This window comes from Vanacampus margaritifer, chromosome 13 (assembly GCF_051991255.1).
Source record: "Vanacampus margaritifer isolate UIUO_Vmar chromosome 13, RoL_Vmar_1.0, whole genome shotgun sequence".
Taxonomy (NCBI): Eukaryota; Metazoa; Chordata; class Actinopteri; order Syngnathiformes; family Syngnathidae; genus Vanacampus; species Vanacampus margaritifer.
In genome coordinates, this window is record NC_135444.1 from 19,896,100 (window position 1) to 19,922,104 (window position 26,005).

At 38.9% G+C, this 26,005-nt stretch overlaps 1 protein-coding gene across 2 annotated transcripts; it reads left to right on the plus strand.

Annotated features, from left to right (window-relative positions):
- Positions 1–374: 374 nt before the first annotated feature.
- atp11b (ATPase phospholipid transporting 11B) lies at positions 375–25,566 on the plus strand. 2 transcript variants are annotated; one of them, XM_077583702.1, is made up of 30 exons: positions 375–681; positions 3,188–3,304; positions 4,349–4,438; positions 5,525–5,605; positions 5,799–5,906; positions 7,017–7,145; positions 7,428–7,531; positions 7,608–7,655; positions 7,790–7,854; positions 8,639–8,720; positions 9,133–9,283; positions 9,829–10,026; positions 10,222–10,380; positions 10,471–10,658; positions 11,122–11,190; positions 11,295–11,368; positions 12,261–12,364; positions 12,651–12,832; positions 13,687–13,890; positions 14,000–14,153; positions 14,747–14,849; positions 14,935–15,080; positions 15,612–15,671; positions 15,783–15,910; positions 16,736–16,874; positions 17,240–17,263; positions 18,220–18,285; positions 18,400–18,503; positions 18,602–18,767; positions 25,177–25,566. In XM_077583702.1, exons 1-30 carry the CDS (start codon positions 655–657, stop codon positions 25,432–25,434), a joined length of 3,528 nt encoding a protein of 1,175 aa, XP_077439828.1. In that variant the 5' UTR covers positions 375–654; the 3' UTR covers positions 25,435–25,566. The 2 variants fall into 2 exon arrangements, with proteins under 2 accessions (XP_077439828.1, XP_077439829.1); XM_077583703.1 differs by lacking the exon at positions 17,240–17,263.
- The last annotated feature ends 439 nt before the right edge of the window (positions 25,567–26,005 follow it).

Sequence of the window (26,005 nt, forward strand, 5' to 3'; positions counted from 1 at the left end):
TATATATTTATTTATTTACTTTTACTTGTGTCAATGAATGCAATTGAATCAATAGCTGTACTTTTTTTGTCAGTCTTTTTTCCCCCCCACTGTTGTAATTGTGTGGCTACATTTTGCCACCTCTGCCCAAAAAAAAAATTACCCTAATCATGAACATAACAATACTACAGATCTGACTGTAGCCAAGTAACAGCAAGCATTCACGTCAATTTATATTCATCCAAATGTCCAAAATCTGCGTGGGCCTCCTGTACTGAACGTACAGTCAGTGAGCTTTCCTATCACTCAACAGGGGGCGCTGCAAGGCTGCCCGGAGCGCATCGACTGCGCAGAGCCGCGCACGAGAGAAAACAGCAGCCGCACAGCGTCCGTAAGAGAAAAGCAATGAGATGTAGCGTAGCTTGCTGGGACTTGGTGTGGTCTCTCGTCTGGCACTTTTACGGTGGAGCGTTTGTCCAAATATCAGCTCAAAATGAGAAGAGCCGACTGTATTCTTTTGCACAACGACGCCGTGTGAATGTGTCGCGTGATGCGACCGAAAAGAGTTGCCTTTTGGGGGAAACGTTTATGTTTTGGGACGCTTTCGACGGGAGTGGCTAGTTGCTAGTGCTGGCTAGCGGCTGTCGTGGCTACTTGGGACGGATTTCTGCAAGGATGCTACGATGGATACGGCAGCAGCTGGTAAGATTTCAGAAGTGACATTCTCATGGTGTTAACCGCAAAGTGCATTTGAGACGCGTCACTTGCATGACGGATGACAGCAGCTCACAAAAATGTGGACGAACTTAAGTTGGCCAGTTTGCTAGCTAGCGTTGCCGGATAGCTCTTGTCGATGTGTCATAAATATTTGTCAGCCCCTGTTTTAATCCAGCAATCCGGCCGGCCGGCGAACGGACAGTTGTTGAAAATGACAAAACAATTCGGTAAAGCAGACAGTCGGGTGTGTTCAGTTGAGTTGGCATTGAGTTGGTTTCCAGCTGGCGCAAGTTGAGACGCACTCTTGACATTTGGTAAACTTTTGCAAAGTCAATTTAAAGTTGATTTGGTTCAACTCGTCTAAACGAGTGTTTGCATTGCTGTTGTGTGGGATTACTAGCCGTGTCACGACGAATTAGAAAACTAACAGTTCGTTGTGGTGACGCGGCGACCCAAATCGTCCCCGAACCTCCGCATTCTTGTTGCATGATCACTGGCGTGTAGTTTGTCTAGAAGCCTTAAAATTCTCGCCTGGTACGACTCGTTTCGTATTTGAGGTCACAAGGCTTTGATCGATCAGCATCATTTGTATTCTCACCTGATCTAAATTTATGTTGTTGTTGTTTTTAATAGCATTTGTGTGACGTTGCAAACGTTAGACATGTCACGTGAGCTTTGGAATCTGTGCACACGTTAAACACGAATTTCTGTTTATAGGATATTGTCTTAACTATACAATGTTGGAGCAATGATTTAAGGATGCTGTAAAATTGGCAATAAGCAGAGATGATTGATCATTTTTAGAGTAGTGTTTTTGTTACTTTGACAAGCATGTGACGTCAGCACAAAAAATGACTCCATATGACCATGACATGTCACATGGCAGGGGCAGTATGTTTTAAATGGAAATGGAAGGAGAAAGTAGTTCAAATTGGAAGCAAAAATCGTGTGAGAAGTCATGTGAGAACTGCATGCCTAGACTGATGAATAACATACATTCATTACATTGTCATTGGTCCAATAGAATGTAAAGATTTAATCACACTTCAAGTAAAGCTGTACATTTTTCACCTCGTGCTCATGTTATATTTGATCCCACTTTTTCAAGATTTTATGTCCATACTGCTACTTTGAATTCAAATTTTAAGTTAATTGACTCTTGTCTGTCTCAAAAGTTTGAAGCCTTAATTGACCTCATTGCAAATTCAAATATTACTTATCTGGTCGTGTCCGGTGACACGGAGTCCCGTCCCATTAATATAGTGGTGGTTAATTTGGATGAGTCCCCATGGACAAATCCTACTGTACTGCTTTTCTTTTTCTGCTAATTGGGTAACGTCTCGACTCTCAAAAGACTTTGAGAATACTGTACAGCGGACTTGAATTTTAAATGTTGTGTACTTGACAAGACACTCTTAATTGTTTGGTGTTTGCATCTCAAAAGGCTTACAGCAATGACAGCATACCCTCAAAAATCGAATTTAGAATTTAAATTAACTCATTTGTGTTATTTGTGGAACAGTTAACATAAAAAAATGAAATATTAAATACTCATGTCAGAGGCCCATTTGGCAAATTGTGAGTTCGTTCATTTTGATCCTATTTCATTTACCATTTGCAACTCTATTTGCAGATTGGTGCTACATGGTGTTCGAGAGTTGTTTGTTCAGCCACGAGTCATATTTGTATTGCTGTGTTGACAACAGTCATACCATCAAAAACAGCAGATAGTGAATTTGCAAGTGCAACTCCAAACCTGCGCAACATTTGGACCGTCGAGATTGTACAGTATTTAACGTGTGCGTGCAGCTCAAATGTGTGGCAAAGATGACATTTGATGAACACTGGGGAAAGGCTCTTGTGTTAATTGCAAAAGGGTACGAGACGGTAGTGTTGCACTTGTACACTTGGTGTGACAATAATGATTGTGCAACTTGGTTGCCGACTGTACTGTAAGGTGTGAACTTCCCCGAATACCTGACACAGCAGATGGAGTAATAAAGTGATGGCAACTTTTCTCCTTGACCACCATGCCGCCTCCCTTGAGCACTCATTTGAATGTACCGGCATATTAATGTGTTTTTATGCGGGATTCTTGTACTCGGGCTGTTCAACAGTGAGTCAGCAATCATTTTACCAGATGCGGTTGGCGTTCGGTTTGCGCTTCTCACTTCCTGGCACACGATGTTTGAAATAAAGGTTCAGTTGCAGTTTCCTGTTTCTGTCAAATCTGGTGGGTGACAACTTCACGAGCATTACTGTACATTACTTTGTGCTCACTTTTCAGTGGTGTAACGTATTACTTGGAACGATTTAGTGGTTTCCAAATTATTTTTCTGGTCTTGCAGCAAAATAGACAAAGTAACCACTCTTAACTGAATTGGAATTGAATAGTACTCAGGAAAACGTGTGACGGACAGCTACTGTTATTAATAAATGTTATGCATTTCTTCTGTTCTACATTCTCTCTCGTATCACGTTCACCTCCCAGGGCTTTGACCCCCCCCATCAAAGCGACACCAGGACGGTTTATGTAGCAAACCGTTTCCCCCAGCATGGTCACTACATACCTCAACGTTTTGCCGACAACAGAATCATATCATCAAAGGTACAGTACTTAAATTGCAACAGTTTGATGTGTTCTCTCGTTGTTGTCCTAATTTGGCCTTGTTGATATGTAGACGTAAGAATTGCTCGATTATAATGCGATGTGCCAAGTTTGGTCCGTATTTGGATAAGGGCGGTTCCCATCTTATTGCTATCTAATATTATTAGGTGGCTCGTCATTTATTTGAACATAAGTTTAGCAAATGTCCACATCATATACAATAACAATGCATTAGGTACAAAGTTACAAATAAATAAATACATCTGAAAAACGGGGGGGAAAGTATTCCAAAAACAGGGAAAATTATGAAAAAACAACAACACTGAAAATATATATTCAGCAAAGCAGGATAAAAATTACATAAACAAAAAAATAATTATTTGAAAAATAGAAAGTAATTAAAAAAAATACAAAGCACCCAAAAAATTACTAACAAAAATTTTTTTTTTGGGGGGGGGGGATTCAACTGAATGCGCTTCCGTGAATAAGTGATCATTTGAAAATGTAAACAATGGAAGACATTTATAGAAATAAAGTGTTTCATATTAGTATTGATCTGTTTCCTAATTGTCTTCAGAAAAATAAATGTAATTACCGTATGTACCTGACTATAAAGTGCATCGGGTTATAAGCCACGCCCACCTGGTGTGGATTATTTATTTATTTATTTTCCCCCCATACATATTGGCTGTGCCGCGGGTACATATCATACGTTGTGAAATTAGATAGTCAGGAGCGGGCGTTCACACAGCGACATCCGCATACCACACATATTTTAAAAAATCAATACATTAGCCGCACCGTCATATTGACCACAGGGGTCAGAGTGCGTGGAAAAAATAGCATCTTATAGTCTGGAAAATAGGGTAATTAGAAATTCTTGTCAACCAAATTTTGTGGTCGATTTAGCCGATTTTCTTTTCCAGCTATAATAATAATCCTGAATCAAACTGGTCGCCCTTCACACTAATCAGTAGCCAAGTAGCTCTCGGCTTCAAATAGGTTGGTGACCCCTGCCCTAAATATTGTCGTCTTCTTTTGCAGTATACTATTTGGAATTTTGTCCCCAAGAATCTGTTCGAGCAGTTCAGAAGGATAGCCAACTTTTACTTCCTCATCATCTTCCTTGTACAGGTAAACACACACTTTTATCTCCTCTGTGACATCGATCTTTGCTCCTCTGTCTAGATAAAAATGTGTGTCACGTTAAGGACAGAGGAGCATGAGTGAATCAGCAACTTACGGGTACCAGTAGGACGTCTGTTAATGTACTGAAATGCTGCGCCCTCACATTAGTCAAATATGGAGATCTGCAACCATCCTGAAGCATCATCAGTCCGCCCCGGCCAAGCAAAAATTTGGCTCACAAATGTTCAAATCGCTCCTCTTGTTATTTGAGCCTGTGTAGTGAAGCCCAAGCAATTGACTTGACTCTTTGTAAAAGGCTACATTTTCACCCACTCGACTTGTCAGTGACGCTTAAGTCATATTTGCCTCACGGGATAAAAAGACCCCTTTGCATCTCCACGTTGTGAAAAGGCAAATCTGACCATTTTTTTAAATGAGCTGAGATGGATAACTAGATTCGAGCTGTTGAACCACTCTGCCCTTGTCACACCAAGTACGGTATCATGGCGGCTTTTTAATACAAGACAAATTTACAGCAATACTTTGAATATGGCTTAAATTCATAAAGACGGCGGGTGGATGGGGAAAATCAAAAAAAAAAAAAAAGTTCAAAAAACGCTGATAATTTTTTTTAAAGAATTGTGGGGGGGAAAAGAAAAATTTGCAAATATGCACTGATCATTTCTTGTAGCCCATTAAAGTATTTTTACTTTTTTAATACTGAAAGTAGCCTACCATCTTAAACTGCCTGACGAAGGCACATCATCCGGCGCAACAGTAGAGCAAACGGTCAATATTCCGCTTTCTACAACTAATTTGCAATGACAAATACAAAAACAAGGCAGTTATTGTAGTTTTACCAGAGATACGTCAAACCCAGATACGATACGATACGATACGATACGATACGATACGATACGATACGATACGATACGATATACTTTTTTTCCTGGGCGGGGAAAATAATATATATATATATATATATATATATATATATATATAATTATATATAATATAATAAAAATACCGTAAATATACCAGTAATGCAATTATAATGAATGATTTGATTATGTTTACTCTATATCTTTCCAGTTAATGATTGACACACCGACTTCCCCAGTCACAAGTGGTCTGCCTCTTTTTTTTGTCATCACAGTAACTGCCATAAAACAGGTGAGGACTTCTACCTGGTGACTTCCCTTGTTGTACTAGTTCCTGTAGTACATAACCTAGATTGGATTATTCTGTTGCAAAATGGTTTGATGGTCGGCATTGCACCTTCCAGGGTCAAGCGGTGAATGTTGATGGAGGTTCGCGCCGATGAGTCAAGTCTAATGTTGCGCAATCCCATTTGGTGTCTTGACAGGGCTACGAGGACTGGCTAAGGCACAAGGCGGACAATGAGGTGAACGGGGCCCCCGTGTTTGTTGTGCGTAGCGGAAGCCTGGTCCAGACGAGATCCAAGAACATCAGGGTACGAGGGAAATGGTCACCTCAACAAGATGTGTTCTTTAGCTTCTAATAATACCGTTTTTTTTTTCTCTGCCAATAATATTCTATTCAATGAGAGGGAAAAACATCAAATCATCTGTTGCACAATTATTAGCACCCCTGATGTAGATACTTTGTACGACCCCATTTTGTCAACAAACGAATCATCTCCTATAATGTTTCACAAGATGGAAGAGCACAGAAAGAGGGCTCTTCGACCATTCCTCGTTGCGCAATTTCTCTAAATCATTCAGCGACCTGTGTCCTCTCCCCTGCACTCTCTTTAACACCCTTAACTCATTCTCTCCCAGCCATTTTCACTGAAGCAACCCCCTTTGCTCTCGGCTGTTTTACTGGATTTTGACTGATATTGCAAGGCCCACAGAATATTGTGCTCTATTGCTATAAAAACATTGAACCTACCAAAAAAAAGATTACATTCTCTTCTTTTATCAGGAAAAAAATATATATTTGTATCTGTTACCATTTTGCAGCAATTAGCATTAGAGTATAGCTAAGTTTCATCATTATTTACAAACCTGTTGAAAACACTGGGGAAAAGATCTTGTTGCAACATGACCCTGGCTAATCTCTTATACTCTGCTGCCACCTGCTGGCCGTTTTCTGTAATAACTACCATTGCTTTAAGTGATCTCTTCAGGTCAGAGGCTGCATCAAAGCCTCCTGTGTGCTCTAGCATAAAACAAAAAAATCCTTTAAAAAAACATATAAATAAGTCTTTGGGAGCATGGTAACATTTAAAATAGAACATATTTAAACGTTTTTGGGCGCAAATGAGTTAACGGGTATTCAATGGGGCTGGGGGCTGAGGTCTGAGGACGTCTGTGGGAGGAGCTTGATTTTGTATCTGGTTAGCCATGTTTACAATTTTCTGTATGAGAGTTTGATTCTGCAAACAAAACAAATCAAAAAAACATAGATTTTAACACATCTTATCCAGGGTTGCCAATAACTATGGATGGCACTGTATATGAATACAAACGTGTCATATTTATTTGAAATTAACTAACTTGTGTACGCTATTAATGGATGCGGGTCCATATGTGTCTTGTGTGTTTTCTGGCCTGTTTAGGTGGGGGATATTGTACGCGTAGCCAAAGATGAGACATTTCCAGCTGATCTGGCGTTGCTATCATCGGACCGTTCTGAGGGCACTTGTCACATTACCACTGCCAGCCTGGACGGGGAGACCAATCTCAAGGTGTGTGTGTGTGCGTGTGTTTCTAAGTGCGCCAAGACGCTGGGCTGGATCGAAGTGCGAGAAAATCATTAACAGGCAGGCAGCCATTCGTTTCTGTTGCTGTCCTATATTTTGCTGCCTGGTCCAATGCGGGCCTATTTGGACATAAACATTACGAAGGTGGATCCTAATTTGTGGGACGTAGAAAGATGATACAAAGATGAAATTCGTTCACATTGCCTTAACTTTGTCTTTCAAAAATATTTTCAACATGAAACGGGTTTTGTGTGTCCGTTTTTGTAGACGCACTACTCGGTGGCAGAAACAGCTGTTTGTCAGTCGGTGTCCCAACTGGAGAGCCTGCAGGCCGTAGTGGAGTGTCAGCAACCCGAAGCTGACCTTTACAGGTAATTTCAAACCACAAAACGCTTTTGTATGAAATCCAAGTCAAACCCTGTTCAAAGGCCTGCTGATCCTTTGCAGGTTTGTTGGTCGAATAACAGTGACTCAACATGGGGAGGACATTGTCAGGTGAAATCTCATTTATTTCCTTGTGGAAGTTTGTGTGTGTGTATAGATATAAATATGGCATTTTAATGTGACTGATAATAATGTTTTATTTAAAAAAAACTAATAATAATAACATTGTTTATACTGTATGTCAGACCACTAGGTCCGGAAAACTTGTTGCTACGAGGGGCCAGGTTGAAAAATACCAAAGAGATATTCGGTGAGTCACACTTAGATATTAAAAAAAGGACTTTGTTTAGTGCCTTGAGTTACAGGAAAAGCGGCGATTTAAAACTATAACGGAATAAGTGACTTAAGAATCCGACTTAATTCTGTTTTGAAATGAGCCAATGTAAATTTTGTCTTTTTTGGTGCTGGCGTGCATTCATTATGGAGGTGTCAAAAATTAAACAACTATATTGATAATTAAGCGATCGTTTTTAGCCCTTGTTTATCTTAAAACTGTCCAAATCATCTGATTTCAGCATCTGAAAGTAAATATCTCATTTCTGTAGTCTTTTATGAAAGCAGAATGATTCTCTTTGTGTTTAATTAAAATAAGACAACGTGCAAACATCCGCTTTTGCTTTGCAAAACAATGGTCAATGTTTTTCCCTGTTTTCTATTTCCTATTTTCTATTTCCTAATTTCTAAGTCCTAATCAACTAATGAAAAAAGTATTGCTTGCTGTATGAATAATCTGTAATCGACATGTAGTTGAACCTGAAGCTCAGAAATGCAGAGTTTGCACTTGGTTTCAAAAACTTTGCTGAGTACGCTTTTTTTTTTCACCCCCATTAAAAAAATAAAAATAAAAATATTATATATAAAATTATATCTGCATTTGTTTGATGATCTTAACATAAGTGTGGAAAATGCCAAAAATAATTTGAGACGTTGCAAAATGCTTTTGTTCGCGGCACTCATTACCTAAATGCATAAATGAGCAATCTCACATTCTCCTCATGTAACGCATTCAACCATATTTGTGTGTTTTACTGAAGGTGTTGCAGTTTACACGGGGATGGAGTCCAAAATGGCCCTCAACTATAAATGCAAGTCTCAGAAACGTTCTGCAGTCGAGAAGTGAGCATTTTCAGTTTCAAGTTGCAAATACCGCCATTTCTCGAGAATAACATGCATTCTCCAAAATTGCCCTTCAAAAGCTTTTTCCTCGTACACTGTATTACAACTGTCCCAATTTGCTGCTATCTACACTCAAAAATGTAATAATGCACATAATAGTTTTTGTTCAGACATTTTGTTGTTGTTGTTGTTTTGTTTTTGAAGATAATTTTTCACATCTTGTTAACACTTTTGGCTTTCACCACTTCCTGAAGTGACCACGTGATCACACAAAACCGATGTATAGTACATCAGGATGTTCCAGATATAGAACTAGCTGTAAAAAAAAAAAATAATAAAAAATCATGCTATTTTAGAGAAATGAGGGTAGTCGGGTACGTATTGTTTAAAAAAAAACATTTTCCCTTACCAGATCTATGAACACCTTCCTAATCATCTACCTGGGCATCCTGCTGTTCGAGGCTGTCCTCAGTACCATTCTGAAGTATGCCTGGCAGGCTGAGGACAAATGGGACGAGCCTTTCTACAACCAAAAGACGGACCAAGAGAAAAACAGCAGCCCGGTAAGCAATCTTAATCTTTTTGCCAGTAAGTCCGGTGATTTGCTGCAAATATTAGATGCTACGGATATACAGCACTCCGAAATATACTAGCTAGTTGCTACAAATACAAATAAACAAAGCATTTTTGATTGACTGTGATTAGCTCTGACTATTTAGCATACGGTATGCTTGGGTTTAGCTCATTCAAAACCAAAAACGTATAAATGATTTTGAATACTTTGTCCTTCACTCCCCAAAATGTATTTATACTTTTTTTTTTTTATGTTTTTTTAATGCTAGCGCATACAGAAGGCTTTGATACAGCTTCTGACATGAAAAGGTGGCTTAAAGCAATGGTAGCTATTACAAAAAACGGCCACCAGGTGGCAGAAGAGTATAAGAGCTCAGCCAAGGCTAGCTTTTTTGTTGTTGTTGTTGCTTTATAAGTCAGATTTGTATCATTATTATTGAATATTCTTACATGCTTACTGCTATACATTCCGATTGTTATGCTCTTAACCGCTTACTGCCTTTTTCTCGTCACCGTCCCCGCTTCCCTCCTGCAGATCTTGAAATTCATCTCCGACTTCTTAGCATTCCTGGTTCTCTACAATTTCATCATTCCCATCTCGCTCTACGTTACTGTGGAGATGCAGAAGTTCCTTGGCTCCTTTTTCATAGGCTGGGATTTAGACCTTTACCACGAGGAGAGTGACCAGAAAGCTCAGGTCAACACCTCGGACCTCAACGAAGAACTCGGGCAGGTAGGAGATGGAGGTGCTCACTTCTCAGTGTTGGTACCATGAAGTGAAAACAGTAAAGCACTGAAAGAAAAAAGACAGCAAAATGTGAAGAAGTATCTTAAATTTTGTATTGTTGTTGATTTTGCCAGTTAACTTGTCAAATGTGGAATCTTGAGTGTTGAGACACATGAGAACCTGCAATGATGTGTTTGACAGGTGGAATACGTGTTTACCGATAAGACGGGCACATTAACAGAAAATGAAATGCAATTCCGGGAGTGTTCCATCAACGGGATCAAATATCGCGAAGTTAACGGCAAACTTGTGCCAGAGGGCCGAACGGATGATTCACCAGATGGCTCGTCACCTCATTTGGTAACGCCAACTCTATACAAAGCATACATTTATTGAATTTTAAAACCAAACGTGCACATTGTCTTTTTTTTTTTCTCCTTTCCCATTCAGGATGGAGAGGAATTGTTATTTCTCAAAGCGGTGTCATTGTGTCACACAGTCCAGATCAGCTATGACCAACCAGACTGCCTCTCCGGGGCGGGCGACCCTTTCTCCCACGTGAACGGATTTTCGTCCAATGGAATGGAATATTATGCCGCTTCGCCAGATGAGAAAGCTTTAGTAGAAGCGGCAAAGAGGTCAAGTTTAAAGTTATAAGCGCAAGCGTCCTTCTTCTGGTTAAATAAGTTAAATAAAAAATAAAAATAACTTGAATGTTTATGGGAAAAAAACAATACAGAAAAACAGCTACTGTTTGGTATTTAACTTGAGTTTCACCTTACAGCAGCAGCTTCACATGAGATTTGAACGGGAAAATGTGAGATATTTTGTGCGTGCTAGACTTGAAGTAATACAGAAAGGTTAGAAAATCATCAATGGGCCATGTTTGAATTGTGCAATAAAATGCTTGTGATGTGATACAGCAATCCCTCTATAATGGAAAAACAAGTCTTATTGCTTAATTAAAATTTAAATAATGTATGTAATTAGATGTTAAGAAGAATTATTGACCCATCGCAGTGTTGCTTGGCGAGAGGCCAGCCTGGCTGGATTGTACTGCTTAATTTCTAACAGATTGTTTTTTTTATGTTTTATCCTTAGGATTGGCGTGACCTTTACTAGTATCCGAGGTGATACGATGGAAATCAAAACATTCGGCAAACCAGAGATGTACGTCGTTCGCAACTGTTTGCATCCTGTCGTCACAAAGTTTTGTGGAATTGTTTACTCGGGATGTTTGTTGTACTTTTAATGAAATGTTCTTACATTTTCAGATATAAACTGCTCCATGTGTTAGAGTTTGATGCAAACCGCAGAAGGATGAGCGTCATACTCGAGACCCCTTCAGGTATCATCACTTTATTTTTATTGTTGTTGAGAAACTGTGTATTAATTGTGGGAATCTTTGAATGTCTCACGATTCGATTCCAATTTTTGGGTCTGCGATTCGATTCAGAATCGATTTTTGATTAAGAATGATTTTTGATTCAAAATGGTTTGACTGACAATGATTTTTGATTCAATCTATAGATGTGCAAGGAATCGTAAGGACCTACTCCAGTTTGACTCGCTGATGCTAATTAGCGCGCTACTCGCGGCGCTTTTATCACTCAAAAGAACGGCTCCGCACTGCAAAAAAACAACTTTTATTGGAATAACTTGATCGTGACTTTTTCCTTCTACTCTCTAATGTGGCTACAACTTAACAGTGTATTAGACAGCGTGGAACCACACTGCCCCTAAGTGGCCAAATTGGGTACAACATGAACAGCACTCCAAATAAAGACACACACAGACAAAGGCAAGACAGTATAAAATAATTTAAATGAAATCGATTTTGGGACATTTCAAATCGATTCTGAATCGTACTAAATGAGAATTGCGATTTTATGATAATCGATTTTTTGGGCACACCCCTAGTGGCAATGCTTAGACAGATTGCAGATCACGTTTTCTTTTTATTCATTTGCCATTTAACTACAATTACAAATGTGTCATTTTCACGTAATTTATCATTCAATTTACTTCATAAGCACATGCATTCAAATCTAAACTTTCAGCTAATAGCCTTCAGCTTTTCTGCAGAAATTGCACTTACTCTAGTGTTATTTAGCTAATTATTAACAGCTGATGAAATGAAGAATGCCTTTTATATTCGAACATGTGCAACATTTTTTTTTTTTTTGTAATATATCCATTTCACCTCAAATGTTAATTTGATGCATTGATTGAATTTCAAGGTGGCAAAGTGCTGTTTACCAAAGGAGCAGAGTCGTCCATTCTACCTTTTGCCACTAGTGGTGAGATCGAAAAGACAAGAATTCACGTAGACGAGTTTGCCTTGGTGAGTAATGTGTTGTGCTTATTCACTTCTTTTTCAAAGTGTTTAACATGTTTCTTTTTACATGTGCACTCAGTCTGATCTATATACGACATATACAGACGATGCTATGCTACTCTACGCTAAGCAAAAAAACAAATTAGGGACGAAAAATTGTATAATTGTCATATAATGCAGCCAAGTATAGTAAGTGTTTAAGAAGAGCCAATTTAAAGGGGAATTAAAATGTATTTTCATAAATTGTCAAATTTCTGCTCATTGCTCTCGTCTGGTTTTCTTTCTTTTCCAGAGAGGGTTACGGACCCTGGTGGTAGCATGTCGGCACTTTAGTCCTGAGGATTATATTGAGGTGGACCGGCATTTGAGCAGTGCCCGCACCGCGCTGCAACAGAGGGAAGAGAGACTTCAAGAGGCCTTCAGCTATATTGAAAAAAATCTGCAAGTGCTTGGAGCCACAGGGGTGGAAGACAAGTAAGGATTTCTCAGAACTTGCACATATTGTTACATCTGATAGTGGGTTGGTTACGACTTGATGGTTTTATTGCATTTTAGTCATTTAGAAGTCTTGTTTTCACTTCTCTGAAGTACTATTAAAAGTGTTAACACCATGTCCGTAAACCCAATCACAAGTCAATTCATGTTTCTTTATCATAAACGTGTCATATGCCATTGTTGTGTTTTTTAAGGGAAGTGGGGGGGGGGGGGGAAGCATACACACTTACAATAAGTATAGAAGAAAGTTGCGATTGAATTCTATTAAGTCGTTTTTCACTCATTGGGAAAAAAATTGTGCCTCTGCGTAGTGTTATCTCACCTGTGGGTATGTGTTCCCACAAAATTTGTGTGTGGATATTCATAATTTGAAGGAAAAACACTCCCAAAGTCGATGCTAACTTCCTGTTAGCATTTGAATGGGATCATCCCTTCGCTTTTAGCATTAGCGCTAGGCTAGCGATGTTTTGTATTTAATCATACAGTGGATGTAATTCTGAGCGTCGTGTGTTTAGTTTTACAGTTAACGCCAACTGGGATGTCATTAAACAGCTTAAGGGACGCTTGGGTGGGGGGGGTCAACAAAATAATCAGAATAGCACACTTACTAGTTGCTAATGCTATGTAAGCAATATGGTGCATTCAGGGTACTTTTGCGGCATCGGAAACTTCAGTTTTCTTCGATAAAGTTTTAAAGAAAGGAAGGAAAATATAATTTGGCCCAATTGGCAGATTGTCTTGGCAGATGTTTGAAAGCCAACAATCGGCCGGGCCCTAAAAATAATAAAAATTTAAAAACCAAAAGTCATTCATCTATGATATTTATCTTTCAGACTCCAAGACAAAGTTCAGGAGACCATCGAGGCTCTGCGGCTGGCAGGAATCAAAGTGTGGGTGCTGACAGGCGACAAGCACGAGACGGCCGTCAGCGTCAGCTTGTCCTGCGGCCACTTCCACAGAACGATGAACATCCTGGAGCTCCTGCAGCAACGCTCCGATCATGAGTGTGCCGAGCAGCTGCGCAGGCTGGCTAGAAGGTCTTGTGGAATTACATTTCCTTTTCATTCTTGTATTAATGAGAATGATGATCATGGCTTGAACTAAAACTGCTTGTTTGTAATTTTGCCAACATTTGTTTGTTCCTAGGATAAAAGAGGACAATGTTATCCAGCATGGATTGGTGGTGGATGGAGCCAGTTTATCTTTAGCATTGAGGGAGCATGAAAAGCTGTTTATGGAAGTTTGTAAAAACTGTTCCGCTGTGCTTTGCTGCCGCATGGCTCCGCTGCAGAAGGCAAAGGTAGCAACATTAAGATTTTAGGTTTAGCTTTTTAATAGGCCATTTTTTTGTATTATATAATTGTGGGAATGCTGAAAATATGCCTCATTGGCATTCTTACTTATTATAGCATTTTATTCTCCCCACTTTTTTGCCTTGCAATAAGCCTAATGCATCTGATTTGCACCGTTCAAATTTCATCTGATTGCACATTACTTACAGTTTTCACACAATTTAACATGAAATATCAACTTTTCCTCATTCATTTTCAATGAGACTGACATTGAACTGAAAGTCCCACTTTCCACGCCCACTTCCATATATTTTCAACTTATCATCATTACCAGCTGTCTGACAGCAGTTGGTAAACCAGGAGGTCGCAGGTTCGAATCCCACCTCCGACTGTACATTGCAAATATATCCATGGCCATTATGCTAAGTGATATACATGTATACCAACTGACTATCATATCAGGAAATGGATTCTAATTTCAATGTAATTATTTAAGCACATGCATTCATCTTTTCAGCATTCTCACGCAATTTCTGCAGAAATTGCACTTTTGTCTAGTTATATACAGTACATGTTTGGAATCAATTGACATTTTGTCCAGGTGGTGCGTCTTTTAAAAAGCTCTCCAGAGAAACCAATCACCTTAGCTGTTGGAGATGGAGCCAATGATGTCAGTATGATTCAAGAAGCCCATGTTGGCATCGGTAAACGCCGTCGCGCCTTTTTAATCGTGCACTCTCCCAGTCTGGGAATCCTTGCCCTGATGGCTGTTTTTTTGTGTTGCTGCAGGAATTATGGGAAAGGAAGGTCGGCAGGCCGTGAGAAACAGTGACTATGCAATTGCCAGATTTCGATTTCTGGCCAAACTACTGTTGGTCCACGGTCACTTCTACTACATTCGAATAGCCACACTTGTACAATACTTTTTCTATAAGGTGAGTCTTGCCAAACAAATTGGAGAAGTGTCTTCAAAAAAGGCTATGAATCCGTTTTGACTGCAAATTATACACACTATAAATTATCTGTTAAATCGGTTGGTTCACTCTGAACATGTTAAAAGATAATATTTTTAAATTAGCTTTTTGTCTTGGTTTAGGAAAAGAGCTTGTCAAATGGTTGTTGAGTTAAGAACCAATCCTCATAAGCTGTTGATCATCGCCATTGTCATAAGAAATACTAATAGATTTTTTTTAAATTTAATACAAAAAATGTGTTTTTTTTGGGTGAATTGTCGCTGTCCTGTGAAAAACACTTATGTCCATAATTGTCTCTCTTTTTTTATTTTTATTTATTTTTTTTACATTTTTACAATAATGTGACCAAGTTGAATGCAGACATCCTAGAAATGTAAAAAAAAATGTTTTTTAAATAAAATGGACTTAAATGTTTTTCACAGGTCAGCGATGAAATGGAAATTTGTATTACATTTTCAATAAATTGAATGCAATGTTCTTTCTCTTTTGCAGAATGTGTGTTTTATCACACCCCAGTTTTTATACCAGTTCTTCTGCCTGTTTTCACAACAAGTAAGCTTTTTTTATTTATTTTTTATTTTTTTTGCCATTCTTGTTATTGTTGACTGTGCGTTTTGTTTTTCATTTCCATGTTTCACAATTGATGTTCCGACTTTTTTCTAGACGCTGTATGACAGTGTTTACCTGACGCTGTACAACATCTGCTTTACTTCACTGCCCATCCTGGTGTATAGTCTGTTTGAACAGCTTGTTCATCCCCACGTCCTGCAAAGCAAACCCGTCCTGTACAGGTAACTTAACTCTATAAAACCTCCAGGACGGTTCCGCTCAAACCGCAGATTATTTACTGTGTGAAGGATGTATAAAAAATGATATGCAGTGGCATTAACATGTATTTGTGATGTGATTTCTTGAGACAAACTTTGGGACATATTTTTACTTAAAAAAAAAAATACAGTTTGGCAAATTTCATATTTTATGACATTTGGGGGGTTCAACTGCATTGCCATTCAGGAATCTGCCAAGAACCTGAAATAATTACCTTGGGAAAATAAAATAGTCTTTGTTGAACTTGTTTTTGATGAATGTTCTTACCAGCTGAATCATGTCCCATTAACTCATTCACTGCCATTGACGGCTATAGACACCCAAAATTCATTTAAACTATTTCTATTAGTTTAACTTTTTTTTCCCACTTTTGCTAACAAGAGTATGAAAACCTACAAGAAAAAAAATATTGTTAATTTAGAACGGATATAAAATTTGTGATTAATCGTTAGTTAACTAGTGAAGTCATGCGATTAATTACAATAAAAAATTGTAATGACGGGCCTAATTCAAAAATATATATATTAAAAATAAGGGGCATTTAATCATAATTAATTGCATGCTAATTTTTTATCTCTTATAAATGTACAATTAAAAAAATTCTAGGTTTTCATAAAAAATGAAATGAAGTGATTTTTTTTTTTTTTAACTAATAGAAATAGTTCACATGGATTTTTGACGTCTATAGCCGTCAATGGCAGTGAATGAGTTAAAGTACCAATACAGATTGTTTTTCCATATAATGGAACATTTGAAAATGTTTTGCTTCCATTTTTTTTCTTTTTCAGAGACATCAGCAGGAACTCTCTGTTATCGTTCCGGACGTTCCTCTATTGGACTTTCTTGGGGTTCTGTCATGCGTTTGTCTTTTTCTTTGGATCCTACATACTGATGGGCGAAGACACCACACTTATGGGCAATGGACAGGTGTGTGTTTTGTCAAATCGCATAAATTGAACCCAAACTCCCACCATGCCCAACTTTGTGATGAGCTTTTCCTCCTGTTAACGGTAGATTAGAGCAACTGCAAAACTGTAGAGTCATAATGTCAATGTTGTTGACATCTGCATGGCTTTTTACAGTAACGACTCCTTAACTCTCTGTTTGCATATGTTTTATTTCCCTAATGGGCAGTTTCACTATTAACGCGTATGGCACTCTGCTTTTCTTCATTTCACCTTGCACCTGTTTGCAATTGTGTCATCCTAACTTTTGGTGACTTTTCTCGCTTTCTGTATCTTCTCTTTGCCATCTTTCATTGACCCCTGCCTTCATGCTGTGCATGTTCTCAGATCTTGCGAGCTAACAGGCAGCTGGTAAGCATCAGCTCTACATTTGAAAGCTCTCTTTGGGGCGGGTGGCGCTCAACCAGTTTTTCCAGTGGCAGTATTTCAACAGCAAAAAAATAAATAAAATTGCAGGTTATATTTTTGTTTCCAAACACCAGTAATGATTTTAACCAATTGTCACTTTTGATTCCATAACTTCACTTTAAAATGAATGGTTCTCCTTTGCCAAGTTGGTCACTCTAGTCTGTTGTTTTAATATCTGAAGTTTTTTTTTGTGTGTGTGTGTGTGTGTGTGTATGAACTGCATAAATTCAATCTTTAGCTTCTCTTTCTTTGGATATACCTTTGGCAAGAGAAATAAATGCATGGTTTTACTACTTATGGCGAGTTGAAGGTTTAAGATGGGCATTTATATAACTATTATTTATTCATTATTGTTAACTCATTTTGAAATTAATTTGAAATATCACCATGCTCCCAAAGACGTATTTATACGTTTTTTTTACATGCTTGAGCATACAGAAGGCTTTGATGCAGCCTCTAAACTGAAGCGAATGCTTGAAGCAATGGTAGTTATTACAACAATGGCCAGCAGGTGGCAACAGAATATAATAGATCAACCAGGGCCATGTTGTAAAAAGCTCTTTCCCCCCACTGTTATAATCAGGTTTGTGATGCTAATGCTAATTGCTGCAAAACGATAACTGATAGAAATGTTTTTTTCTTGTGAAAGAAGAGACTCAGTCTAATCTTTCTTTTGGTAGGTTCCATGTTTTTATAGCAATAGAACACAATATTCTGCGGGCCTTGCAAAATCAGTCAGAATCCAGTAAAACAGCCTTGAGCGAAGGGGGTTGCTTCAGTGAAAATGGCTGGGAGTGAATGAGTTAACAGGAAATATTTCAAACTGGATTCAAACAGCTGATGAAAATGACTTATTTTGTTGATAACATTAATTCTATGTAATTATATGTCACCTACAGATGTTTGGCAATTGGACATTTGGAACATTGGTCTTCACAGTGATGGTCATCACTGTCACTTTAAAGGTAAACAATATAAAATGTTTTGTTTTTGTGCATGCAAATTGTCATAAATGTTTTGTAACCTGTCGATATAAATGTTTTACTCTCTGTTATTGCCCTGTCTTACTTAAATAACAGCTTGCATTAGAGACTCACTTCTGGACATGGATGAACCATTTTGTGACGTGGGGCTCGATAGCCTTCTATTTCATCTTCTCTCTCTTCTATGGAGGAATCATCTGGTAAGGAAAGACCTGGAAAGAACCATTTGGTTTTGTTTCATGAATGAACATCCTTCTATCGCTTTAAGCATAACATTGTTTTTTTTTTTCTCTTGCAGGCCATTCCTCCACACGCAGGACATGTATTTTGTATTTGTGCAACTGCTGTCCAGTGGCTCTGCCTGGTTCGCGATCATTATCATCGTCATAACGTGCCTCTTTCCTGATGTGGTGAAGAAAGTGTTCTATCGACACCTCAAGCCCACCAGCACACAGAAAAGTCAGGTAGAATGGGTAGCGAAGGAGTTGGGGACAATATTAATGTCATATGAAATTTTTTTTTTTTTGAGTGGGTGCTGGAGAGCCCTCCCACTGAGGACTCCCAACATTCTGCTGGCTGGTTTTAATAATGCCATCTGCAATGATAGTGAGACCTGTAAAGGCTTGATTGACTAAATAACGCTATCCTTATATAGTTTCTCTTTAGATTTCCAAATAGTCCATCCTGCTACCTTTTACTTTCCATTTGCATTAATTGTGATTGTACCAGTACCTTTTTGCTTCTGCCTTCAGGCATAGACTCCTCCTGGAGCCCGTGCACTGCTGTAATTACATATTCCTCTATATGGACTCACTATTTAATCAGGAATTTAATAATGCAGACATTGCGTGTCTTAAAATATGGCTAGAGCCGCAAGATGAAAAATCTGTGACAGAAAACTTAAGGAAAATTCTCAAATTACCTATTTACATATTCTGCATTTAGACTCTCAGTAAACACATTTTCTTATAGCATATGCAGAGCGTTAGGTGGCACGTTGAAAGCGCATGATCTCATTTTGATATGAAACACAAACACACAGTTGTCAAAGTGTGCATGGTCCTTTTTCTGCAGGAAACAGATTTCATACCTTTTTGTCTGAGGAAAAAAAATGTCTTCTCCAATCTTGTCCGTCCGCTCTAACATTTGTCTAATGTTGTCCTTGTGTGTTTGTGTGTGTGTGCGGTTTCTCACTGTCTAACCTCTCTGTATGCTTTCACTCCTTTCCCGGTGTAGATGTATTCCAACTGTGTGGCAATAGGTGATGACTTCATCGCTCTTCAGCCTCTGTCCCGAGCCAAGAATCAGCTGGGCAAAATTAGGTAGTGGACATGAGACAGAGTCAGCCATGAGTTTGAAATACACTGTGTTCCAGTTTATTATTTATTTATATTAGGATTATTTACATCAAATATCAACCGTCTCGGTAATCCCAACAACCTCCTGATACAAAATCTTTTAAAAATCTGGGCTATTTTGATGGCTCCAGCTGGATGGATAATAGAAAGTGAGACTGCCTGAAGGTGTCCAAATACAAATTCTAACTTATTGTTTCATCAATGATTGCTTAAATCAGGGGTGTCCAAACTGCCAGGGCTATTTTGAAGTTTTCCGACTTTATTAACTCATTTGCTCCCCAAAACGTATAAATATTTTAAAATATTTTACGTATCCCAAAGACGTATTTATACGTTTGTATGTGTTTTTCTATGCTAGAGGATACAGAAAGCTTTGATGCAGCTCAACTGCACAGACCGGTTGAAGCAATGGTAGCTATTACAAAAACGGCTAGCAAGTGGCAGCAGAGCAAAAGAGATCAACCAGGACCATGTTGCAAACGAGCTGATTTGTGAATAATGATGAAATTTAGCTATATTCTAATGCTAATTGCTGCAAAACAGAAACGGATAGAAATATATGTTTTTTTTTCCTGATGAAAAAAGAGATTCAGTCTAAACTTTCTTATGGTAGGTTCCACGTTTTTACAGCAATAAAACACAATATTCTGTGGGCCTTGCAAAATCCAGTAAAACAGCCGGGAGCGAAGTTGCTTCAGTGAAAATGGCTGCGAGTGAATGAGTTAATTTTATATGTTCACAAATTAGACCTTGACACAGTCAGCGCAACATGGAAAACATTTTTGCTTCTAAACCTGAAATATCTGACTTAATTAAATTACAAAGAGAAATATTTCTGTTTTAGATTTGAATGATTTATTTGCATATCTAGAAAAGTAGGCGGTATTTTTTGTATATGCTGAGGGTCGCTAGAAAATGGATGGTGGGCCGCAAATGGCCCCCGGGCTGTAGTTTGGATACCACAGGCTTAAGCAATAAGCATTCATAATGAAAATTAGATCGAAACTCAAATGTTGTTTCCCAGGTCTGAACTTGATTCCGATTTTAGCAGCATGCTGTACTGTTGGAACAGCGACCCCTTATTGATTTTTTTGTTACTGCATGCATTGGAAAATTCAATCGGCATTCTCATGGGACTTGAACGATAAAGAGGGCTCTCGCTCGATGAGATCAAAACGGCGACATCAGTCATCTCAATTCTGTGCATGCCTTGCTTTTTAGCGAGAAGCTAGCTGACTGCAACATTCATTCTGAGATGCCGTCCATTTGTGACTGTTACGCATGATGTCATCATTCCCCCCTTGCCACTGCATGAACAAAGTGCTGAGCAATTTGAGTGGATAAATGATCGTTGAATCACGTAATTACGATAAGGTTTTGGCAGTCGCTCATAACCCGCGGCGCATTCTGGAACGCTACCAATCCTAATAACCATTAATTGAATGGTCAGATCTCCCCGCTGGCCATCTGTAAGACGTCGGCGTGTCACACACACGAGCCATCGATTCGTCTTTGTATTCTCAGTCCAAAACCATCCAAATGACGCCTAGAACGCATGTCAGTCCAGCACCCTCAAAATGTTAAAACCACCTCCTTCCATGTGTCCAAGTGGTCCACTTGCATGGTTTTAAGTTTACTTAAAATAAAAGCAAGACGCCATCATGGCTGCATGACGGACTCTTGGACCGCTCTGGAACTTCCTGCCATGCACACTAGCATGGTGTTGCTGCCTTACAAGCATGATAAGACTTTTGAAATATGAATGACTTAGAGTTGCAGATATCAGTACACTCAATGAGGCAGGGCAATTTGTAACCTCTTAATTAAATTCAGATCAACGACAGTCTATTCTGACCATAAATTCATTGGGTTGTATTTCAGAACATTATTATTAATAATCATTCCTTCAAGACTCTGACATTTGATCATAAAAGCTTTATTAACAAGAGGTAATGTGGTAATATTTCACTATTGAAAATCATTTCTGTAATATTAATATATATATAATATACAACTGTAATATTACAATTAAGCATAAAAAATACTCATGACAGATGAGAAGAGGTAATAATAATAACGTAAGAACTAAGACACACTTAAAATGAACGATCTGCTTTCACCAGTGAGCTAAACAAAAAAATAATTACACCTCATTAGTCGTGTCTTAACATTTAGACTAGTTATGCATTTTTAATGTGATTGATTTTGTTGTTGTTGTTGTTGTTTTTAAATTAATTCTACTATCTATATCTTTATAATTAGATCACAGTTGACTAATTACCAAAAGGTTCTCTTGGGTTTTTTATTGTTTGCTTCTTCTGTCACTTTATAGTCTCAGCAGCAGTTTAATTGCTTTGCATGTGTTACACAGGCAAATCCCTTTTCTTGATACATCTTTTTATGCCTACAGTTAACAAACACATGGTTATTAATTTTTGTCTAATAATGTGTTAAGCAGCAGTTTTGTCAGAAAATCAACTCCAGCATCAGTGACCGACCGCATTCACAATTCAACATTTCTTGGGGCTTTGGCTCTTTTTGAATTTGTTTGTGACCTTCCCTCTTAGTTTTAACTCATTCACTGCCATTGACGGCTATAGACGTCATAAATTCATTTGAACTATTTCTATTAGTTTAACGTTTTTTGCCACTTTTGTTAACGAGAGTATGAAAACCTAGAAAAAGTGTTTTTTTTTGTACATTTAGAACAGATATAAAATTTGTGATTAATCGTGAGTTAATTAGTGAAGTCATGCGATTAATTACGATTAAAAAAAATTATCACCTGACACCCCTAATATTTAATAATCTTTTCTTTTTCCCAGGAGAGCTCAGTATTGTTCATTCGATTTGACAACATCATTGTTCTCCTTTTTTTTAAAAAACAAATAAATTTAAAAAATTTAATAAATGTTTTTTTTTTTTTAAATATATATACATATATAAAAAATCAAGGTTTTTCATACTCTTGTTAACAAAAGTGGAAAAAAATGTGAAACTAATAGAAATAGTTCAAATGAATTTTTCACGTCTATAGCCGTCAATGGCAGTGAATGAGTTAAAAATCATACGATACATTTAAAACGAACCAATAAAATACAGGTAGGCCTTCAATGCAGTTTAAGACGTCATACGAGATCAAAAATCTTTGTTGCTATGAGCACGTGTTGCAACATCAGCAATTTTGCTACACAGCAACAAAAATGACGTGACTTGTATGTTACCTGATATATTGGCATGTGCGTACTTTTTTGCTTTTGGAGTTTGTGATCTTCAACCAGTTTGAGGTGTCCGAGCTATAAGCTGTTCTCTCCAGCCAGCAGAGCTCACTGTAAGCATCTTGTGTCCTTCAGATGGAAAAGGGTGAGGGTTCAGTCGGCCCAGAATATGACTCTGTTAAGGCCCGTCGGCGCCCAGGGGAGGACAATTGGCACCTGCTAGCTGCTTATCCTCCCCCTGCTGCCCCCAGCCCAGACCCTTGATACCTTAGGTAGTAACATTCTACTCTCCCATTGTACTGTACTGTCATTGCCCCGGAGCAAAATGTCGTCCATTGGACCAGCCAACCCTGTGCACCCTCTTACACTTGCCTGCGTCGTCAGTCCTCCTCCTCCCATGCTTGTCAGTCCCAACTTTTATTTTGGTTTTGTTTGTCGGGATGACACCCTCACCTTCAATATGAATTGCTTCATGTTGTCATCTCCGCCCCACCATTTGACAGTGCTCGTCTAATTAGCCCCAAGTTTCCCAGACCTGGTCTCCTGCCCAATATTTTTTTAAATTAAGTTAGGGAGAATGCACTTGGCATGCTGAAATCTTTAGTCATCTTGTTACTTATGTTGTCCTTGAACCATATTTTATTTTATTTTATGCTGCCTGTATCCTATCCCATGTTGAATCTTGTCTGCCGTTACAGTATTTGTATGTATTTATTTTTACATAACTGTAAATGATCAAGCTGATGATGCAAGGACATAAGTGCTTTGTCCCCACGTGACTGACACCTTAACATTACAACTTACAACGTATCATGCAATTGCATTTGGCACCTGAAATTAGTCTTACAAAAATGACTACTATTATGCAAGCGCGCCATCGCTTCAAAGTGCTTGTTTGTACAAGACTGATCATGTATTGTTTATCAAAGTAATGGAAGTGATTTACAAACACACCACATCTCCACTTGAGGACTGATTGCTGTTTCACAGATAAATTAAATGACTCACCCAGTTAGAGCGAACAGAATCGATCACTGTAAATTCTAAGATGATTACAGTATATTTATAGTACACCGTAAAGCAGTGCTTCTTAACCGTGTTGGAGGTACTGAAACCCAACAAGTGTCCTATGCGCCTTCACACACAAAAAAAAAATCGTTTTATTTTTTTTCAAATTCAAGAAGTGGATATTAGGGTTGACTGGTGAACAATATGAACATGAAGAGTAGCCTTTTCATTGAATCTGGCTCTCCTCAACTAGGTTCTGCAAATCATGCAGATAAGACGCTGACTCCCACCACTCAACTTAACTCTATATTTATCGAGCATTTTTAGAACAACCAGCGTTGTTTTCTTAAGATGGAATACAGGGGCGGGCAGATACAATAGAAACATCAGAGGCCCCAGAATTGAGCCCTGTGGAACGCCATACGCTCCGTTATACATGCGAATAGATTTTGCACATGTTCGTCCGACAAGTTCTGCTTGCTATGCAGACATCTCGGACTTCGTGTTGCTTAATAGTCTTCAAAATATCAAGTATTTAACGAGTTGTCTTGCTCATAGTCTGCCGTTGTCGTTTATGTTCTGTTCGTGTTTCTCTGCTCTATATTTTTAATCTGAAGTCAAACAAACGGTGTTAGTTCTGCTATAGTTTAAATCGCGTTGTTGGTTTTACTCTGCAAGGAGTCGTTTCAGTGTAGAGTGGTAAAATATTTGCACGTTTTTGGGTAGGGCTGTGCGAAACGAGCTGCTGGCCAAGCTTGGCTCGTAGTTTTTTTTTTTTTTTTTTTTTTGGTGATGTTGGACGTGAGTGACGGATCGCAGCTATGACAAGTTGACCTGCACTGATCTTCTCGAGGCGACTGTGCCACAACTCATCTCGTTGTGAACCGTCACATTAAAATGCCATGCATGGACTCACTGCAGTGGGATGGATGCCGGGTCCAAGGCTATAAATCGCAGAAGAATGGAAGACATTGATTCTCTTTACTTGATGTAGGTCGTTCGTTTCACTTTATGTCTCCGAATCGATCAGATGTTTAATGGGCTCCTTTTTTTCATGTGATTACAAAACATGGCCAAAGGTTTTCTTGTCATGTCTTGATTGTAAATGTGTCATTTGTCAGCATTTCCGTCCCATTTGGGAGCATGCTTTGAATGTTGTCCATTCCCCGAGACGGCATGTAACGTATCGTTTGAGAATGATAGAGGCTTTGTTTGTGTTGCTAATATATTCTTCTCTTCACATCTTTTCTCTACCCTATTCTTTCATTCTCTTCCCTGCCTTCTTCCAGTCTTTATCAGCCCCCCAGGCCCTCAGCTGCGTGGAGTCCTTGTGCTGCTACCAACATGGGCAGAGCGGCTGTTCCCGCCTGGCCCGCCTCCTGGAGCAAATGAGCGGACAGTGCCCGACCACCAGCAACCACTGCGACACATCCGGCCGCAGCAACAGGTGGGGAGGACGGCGAGAAATGATTTTCAATCCGGATGAAAGTCCACCCCGTCGTGGTTTCCGATATTCCGTCCGCAGGCCTGAACGTTTACGCTCATAATGTGGCTCGTGAGTGCTTGAGTGGCGGGCACACTCATTTGTTCAACATGAAATTATGGGAGAGGGGTATTTTAAATGTTAATGGTGTCAGGCGGCAAAGAACTAAAGGTCAGAGGTGGCAAATCCAGGTCCAGAAAGTAAAAACCCTGCCACAGTGTGGCTTTAGCCATTATTGTTAGCTAGCTAGCTCCCTAGCAGGTAAACGAGCACCATGTGAGCTAGCTATGTAGCTAGCTTTATTTATAATCCAGGTCCAGAAAGTAAAAAACCTGTCACAGTTTGTCTTTAGCCCCAGGTGCCAGCTGGCTAGCTCCCTTGGTGCTCGTTTACCTGCTAGGGAGCTATCTATCTAGCATTGATGGCTAAAGCCAAACTGTGGCAGGGTTTTTAACTTTCTAGACCTAGATTAATAATAAAGCTAGCTCTATAACCAGCTCCCATGGTGCTTGTTTACCTGCTAGGGAGCTAGCTAGCTAGCTAGTATCAATTGCTAAAGCCAAACTGTGGCAAGGATTTTACTTTCTGGACCTGGATTTGTGTAATATCCACTCGGGTCTACCAAGCGCTTGACT

Excerpts from the sequence above, each read along its gene's own strand:
- atp11b (XM_077583702.1), top strand. The coding sequence starts at position 655 with ATGCTACGATGGATACGGCAGCAGCTG. Across the intron at positions 9,284-9,828 it reads AAGAGAAAAACAGCAGCCCG|ATCTTGAAATTCATCTCCGA; the intron begins GTAAGCAATCTT and ends TCCCTCCTGCAG. Across the intron at positions 10,027-10,221 it reads TCAACGAAGAACTCGGGCAG|GTGGAATACGTGTTTACCGA; the intron begins GTAGGAGATGGA and ends TGTGTTTGACAG.